This window comes from Propithecus coquereli, unplaced genomic scaffold (genome assembly GCF_000956105.1).
Source record: "Propithecus coquereli isolate 6110/MARCELLA unplaced genomic scaffold, Pcoq_1.0 Scaffold250, whole genome shotgun sequence".
Classification (NCBI taxonomy): domain Eukaryota; kingdom Metazoa; phylum Chordata; class Mammalia; order Primates; family Indriidae; genus Propithecus; species Propithecus coquereli.
Genome location: NW_012148064.1, coordinates 547,395 through 553,821, shown reverse-complemented (window position 1 = coordinate 553,821; position 6,427 = coordinate 547,395). Strand labels below are relative to the sequence as shown.

Here is a 6,427-nt window from a genome sequence, read left to right as displayed (position 1 = left end):
TCTTATTTCTTGACCCATCATTGAGATTTTCTATGAAACATAAGTAGGCAAAAGCTTGGCTACTTATAAAATACTGTATTTCAATATTATCATATATTCTGATATTATTGTTTGTCGTTTTTCTTTTTCTTTTCTTTCTTCTTTTTTTTTTTTGCTGACAAAACTCCTGCCTCAAAGTAAGTGGCCATTCATTTGATTGATTCATGTAGACAAATGCTTTGCTCTTTAATGGCAGCTTGATTTGAAAGACATATCAAATCATACATTACAGAGCCATTTCCCCCTGAAGATTGCTCCTCCATGTCAGCAAATGCACATTTGGTTGGGAATAAATCATCGAAATGTTGGTGGCTACATATACGTTATATGAGAAACATTGCTAATGGCTAAAATCTTTGCACCAACATGGTTTTATGCTGGACAACTTAAGGACAATTTCCAGTCCAAAGCTTTTAGCCATTTTTCAGAGGCTCCATTAAATTTTCCAGGCTACTTAGAATACCATTTAGTAAACTGCTGCCTCAGGGCACTAGATGATGATTTTATGGTTTAAAGAGTTAACATACTTAAATTGCCTGACAACTAAAATGCCTAATTACACACACACACACAGAAACAGACACACACAGGGCCTTACCATTCCTTCAGCAAGTAAATTTTACTATAAATCAAAGGAAAAGTTCTAGGGTTTCTGGGCCACAAATGAATGATAATAATTCAATTTTCAACACTAAAGGAAACCATGTTAGAAACCATGTTACCAAAATTATTCATTATAAAGAGGAGGAAACTGAGTCAAAGGAGTTATGTCACTACTAGCCACTCTATTATTTTTGAAAGCTATAGCTATCAGAACTCCCCAAACAAGCATAATTTGGGGAATAATTACGCTTTCCTTTTCTTACAGAAAATAAAATATTCAAAAATTACATTTGAGGATGGAAGAATGATGAATCAAGAGTGAAGGAAAGTTGTCTAAGTTTGATTATTGTTGCAGAAGAGTAGTAGCCCTTTGCAGATCCGTTTTTTAAAAAATTTCATTTAAACTTCCCAATAAAAGATGTGGTTATTGCATAGGCTAGAGTTCTCAAATCAAAAAGGATCCAAATGCCTTAAAAAAAAAATCCATAAAGAGGATACTGCATTTGGGTGTAATTGGGCTGATTGAGTTTTGGTTAATATTACTCCTTGCCCTTAGCATCCATTCCTGCTGTCTCTAGGCTCTGTCCTTTCTTTTTTCACAGATTTGACATTTTCTTTTGACCTTAACTTCTTAATGTTCGTTCATTTTCTAAATGCTTCATTTTTCATGGTTTCAAAAATGGAGTCTCTTAAATAAGGACACCTGTCACGCTGTCAGTTCATAGTAAAATCAGCACCATAACCCAGACATCACGCTTCTCTGTCTGGTTACAGTCATTTTATATAATAAGATTTAAAACAATAAAGTCAGTGCCATTCCTATGAGTCTCAAGATTCAAAATTTTCAGCTTCTCCTATTTTATACGCTCCTTTTCTTTTAACATGTAACATTCTTATCTCTCCTATCACTAAAAATAAATACAGAAAAATAAATAAAATCTTTCTTCTCCAAGTATCCATCGACTTCCCTTTCTAATTCCTTCATATGAGGTTCTCTGCCTGTATTGCCCTTGCATTTCTGCCGTGACCAATCCCCCAAACCAGCTCCATTCAGTCAATAATGATCTTTTATTTCTCAGATCAAATGAATATTTTTCTATCCTTAAGTTATTTTGTCTCTTTTATGAAACTCTCTCACTTTTAGAATGAGCATGTTTGCTTGGTTTCTCTCCTACCTCTTTGATCAAACTTCTGTAGCCTCCATCCCCTGCCAACCCCTCCAAAGGCATACGCTGTAGATATTTTTCTAACTACATTTCAATTCTTTATATGCTTAACCTTCTCTCTGGCTCCAATGCCTCCTACAGACCTGTGATGCCATGTCTTTGTTGCTAACCACTGGTTCTCAACCAGGGTGATGTTGCTCCCCTGGACCCTTTTGGAGACATATTTAGTTGTCATAACTAGGGGAGGCGTTGAGGGGGATGCTACTGGCATCTAGGGTGCAGAGCCTAAGGATGCTTTAAATTTCCTACAGTGCACAGGGAAGCCTCCCATAACAAAGGAATATCCAGCTAGAAATGTCAATAGTACTAAGGTTGAGAAACCCTCCTCTAGACAATACTTTTCCTCAATTCTCAGCTTATATTTACTTGCTTAGCTGATGTCTCTACAACAAGCAGGAAGACATTCTACAGAGGCTTTCAATGAAACATGTCTGTCAATAAATTCAACGTAATTTGTAACCAAATGATTCATTTTCCCATATTGGCTGATTTAGATAGTGAATATTCCTTTTGCCCCTTCAAAGTATGTAAGTAATTTCTCTGCTGCAAAATTATCTAATATTATAACTATAAGGTATATTGATTTCTTTGTTCTGATGGCAACTATAATCTTTACTAAATGACCTTTTTATACACTGTGGTCATTTTTGTTGTGGGAGGGTCTATTCATACTCATTGTGGGATGGAGGTCATCCACATACATACTTACATATATGAATAGATGGTAAAATACTTTGGGGAAGCATTGTCTACTGCACCATTTTGCTTTCAATATATCAATTAGGCATATCATAATTTCTAATAATCAAACTAATCTCTACAGAATTCTTGCCAAGGAAGACTTTGAGAAGTATTCACGCAGCCCAGACCACCAATCTTTTACATTTGGTCACTGTCTTAGTCTGCTTTGTGCTGCTACAATGAAACACCTTAGATGGGGCAATTTATAAAGAACAGACATTTAATTCTCACAGCTCTGGAGGCTGGGAAGTCTAAGGTCAAGGAGCCTGCATCTGGCAAGGACTTCCTTGCTGCATCATCCCATGGTGAAAGGGCAAAAGAGCACATTCTAGAGAGAGCAAGAGATCAAAATCAGAGCTTCAAATACTTTTAAAATCAGCATTAATCTATTCATGAAGTGTTTAGGAGTCATAACCTAAATACTTCTCATTAGGCCCCACCTCCCAACATTGTTGCATTGGGGATTAAGTTTTTAACATGTGCTTTTGGGGGACATATTTAAACCATAGCATTCAACACTTGACGTGTTGAATCATAGCATTCAACACCAAATTCATGTCCTTCTCACAAGCAAAATATATTACTTCCATCCCAATAGCCCCAAAATCTTAGCTTATTCTAGCACCAACTCAAAAGTCCAAAGTTCAGAATCTTATCTATCTCACATATGGGTGAGACTCAAGGCACAACTCATCCTAAGGCAATTCCCTGCAACTATGAACCTGTGAAACCCAAACAAGCTATGTCCTTTCAAATACAGTGGTGGGGCAGGCTTAGAATAGACATTCCCATTCCAAAAGGGAGAAAAGGGAATGAAAAGAGGGGTAACTGGTCCCACGTAAGTCCAAAATCCAACAGAATGAACAACATCGCATCTTAAAGCTGGAGAATAATCATTTTTGACTCCATGTTCTGCCTTATCAGCTCACAGGGACAAGGGCTGGATCCCCGCGGCGTCAGGCAGCCCCACCCCTGTGGCCTTGCTGAGCTCAGTCCACCCAGCAGTGCTCACAAGTTGGAGTCTCGAGCCCACAGCTTTCCCAGGCTGGAGTTGCACCTTGGTGGCTCTATAGCTCTGGTATATTAGGGGCCACTTGACTCCCATGGCTCCACTAGGCATTGCCTTAAGGGGGCTCTCTGTGGTGTCTCTGCTTCTGAGATAAGTCTCTGCCAGAGCCACAAGTCTATGCCAGAGTCTGTGACATTCTTTGAAATCTAGGTGGGGGCCACTGTGGCCCCACAGCTCTTGCATTCTACACATCTGCAGAATTAACACCATGTGGACACTGCCAAGGTTTACAGCTTGTACCTATCAAAGTGGTGGGTGGAACCTTACCTGGGTCCACTTGAGCCATGACTGAGGTGGCTGAAGGGCACTGGACCAGAATTCAGGGAATAGTCCTGAAGCACAGGGCAGTGAATGTCGAGGTCCCTCAGCCACTGTAAGGGGCCAAAGAAGCCAGCAGCACCTTGAACACTTTGCTACTTAAATATTTCTTCTGCTAGCTATCCTAGGTCATTGCTCTTAAGTTCGTCCTTCCACTAAGTCCTAGGGCAGGGATTCTGCCAAGTTCTTTGCAACTATGTAAGAATAGCCTTTACTCCAGTTTCCAACACCTTGTTCTTCATTTCTGTCTAAGACCTCAGCAGTGTGGACTTTACTGTCCATATTTCTACCAGCATCTGATCATGGCCACTTAAGTAATTCCCAAGAAGATTTAGCCTCTCCCTACAGCTCTTGCCTTCTTTTGAGTCCTCACATCGTCCACGGCCTTCTCCCTGCAGCCAGCATTGTTCTGAAGCCAGCTGTGCCCCACACGCCTCCTCCCAGCAGCCCCAACCCGTCTCCAGAGAGACCAACATCTGCTCTGGCTGCAGCCATTCTGGTGACGACGTTAACTGGCCGGACCGTTGCCATTCCTCAGCCTCGCCAGCGATCTCGGTCTGAGAGCGACACGACATCCGTGGAAAAGGACAGCTCCATCGAGCCCTATGCCACCTCCTCAGAGCTGAGACTTCGACTAAATGGGCAGAGTGAGGTGGGAAGAAGAAGTTCTCTGCCGTCCTTTGAAGCACTGGGCTATGGGGAAGAAGAGGACGTTGAATCTCAGCTGTCATCCAGCTGCGAGCTTTCGGGGATGTCAGTGCCCAGAAAGAAGAGGGAGGTGGCAGTGATGACGTGTATGCCGTGCCACACAGAAATCAGGTGTTTTTCCTGTTCCAAAGTGTCTTGACGTTCACCTTGACGTTAACTTTCAGTATATTGTGTAGAGTGCGGAAAAAAAAAAAAAAAAAGTCACCTTTATGGCAATCTAGGCTTTTTATACCTGGTTCCTCCAGATTTGTTCAGTCTCTACTCAATACCCAGTTCCAAAGCCCGTTTTGCATCTTCAGTTATTTGGTATAGCAACAGCCCCACTTCTCAGTACCAATTAGCTGTCTTATTCTGTTTTGTGCTGCTATAGCGGAATACCTGAAAAGAGGTAATTTATAAAGATCAGACATTTATTTCTCACAGTTCTGGAGGCTGAGAAGTCCAAGGTCAAGGGGCCCACATCTGGTCAGGGCCTTCTTGCTGCTTTCCGTGGTGGAAGGGCAGAAAACTACACATACAAGAGAGCAAGAGATTTAACTCACAGCCTCACGCCCTTTTATAATTGGCATCAATTCATTGATGATAATGCAGCTCTCATAACCTAAAGCCTCCTCCCATTAGGCACCACCTCTCAACACTGTTGTTGCGTTGGGATTGATTTTCCAACGCATGCTTCTTGGGGAACACATTCAGATCATAGCAGGTATGTTTTTATATGCACACACGTGTGTATATACTTACATATTGTACACACAGACATATATGTTTTTTGTGTGAATATGCACACATATGAGGTGATTTTTATTTCTTTAGTCTATCAACACACATCCCTGTTTTAATTTTGCTGATTTATGTACTTCGCTGCTGTTTCATTCCTTCATTATAGTGCCTGGGGATTCTAGGAACATGTGTGCATCATGGCATCAGTGCAGTGTGGTAACGTGGAAGGTGTCCTTCACTACAAAGAGGGATACCTCCTGGTTCGGCTGTGAGTCCAATATCGATTATTGATATCTAGTTTGTGTCTACATTTTTTCATTATACATAAAGTGGGGAGAGAAAGGACTAACATGAGTAGTATGAGCCCATTCTAAATACTTTATTTCTTTCGGTCTTCAAAACTACCCATGAGAAGTGTATCGTTGTTCTTATTTACTAATGAGGAGACAAAAGTTCAGAGACAGCGAATGGTTTCCTTAAAAGAGTTCATTATAATAGATGGTAAATTGTGTAAATCCAAGTCTGTGTCATTCAAAGCCTAAACGTTTTCCATTAATATGCATCAGTCTGGGAACAAAGATTAAGTGAATTTGACTGAGGATTTGAAGATATGAAAGGGAATGTTGTGATGATAGCAGGGTTGGAAAGATAAATAGGACCAGGCAGTGGCACACCTTGAATATCAGAACAAGGATTTACATGTTTTATGGTGCACTTATGTATACGTACATGTATGCATATTTATACGCTGTAAGTATTAGAAAGTATTGATCAGAAAAGGTCAACTTGTTCTAATAAAAATACTTTAAATGAATTCAAAGAAATACACACACACATATGCATACACATATACATTTCGTCATGCATAAAGATTCATATGCACTGGTCTTTGTTTTTAGAAAATGGCGCTTCTAAGTGGGGAGATGACAACATAAGAAGTTTGTTTCAAGAAGATTATTCTGGCTACACCAGGTAAAGGTATAGGGGTTAAAGATTTAGGGGA

General features: G+C 40.3%; 1 protein-coding gene across 1 annotated transcript in view; it reads left to right on the top strand.

Moving 5' to 3' along the window:
* The first annotated feature begins 2,245 nt into the window (after window positions 1-2,245).
* Window positions 2,246-6,427, top strand: part of LOC105812420 (centrosomal protein of 89 kDa-like) — a 5,675-nt gene continuing 1,493 nt past the window's right edge. Inside the window, 4 exon segments of the mRNA XM_012646859.1 lie at window positions 2,246-2,316; window positions 4,363-4,730; window positions 4,733-4,867; window positions 6,324-6,396. Of these exon segments, the coding sequence (XP_012502313.1) occupies window positions 2,246-2,316; window positions 4,363-4,730; window positions 4,733-4,867; window positions 6,324-6,396 (647 nt within the window).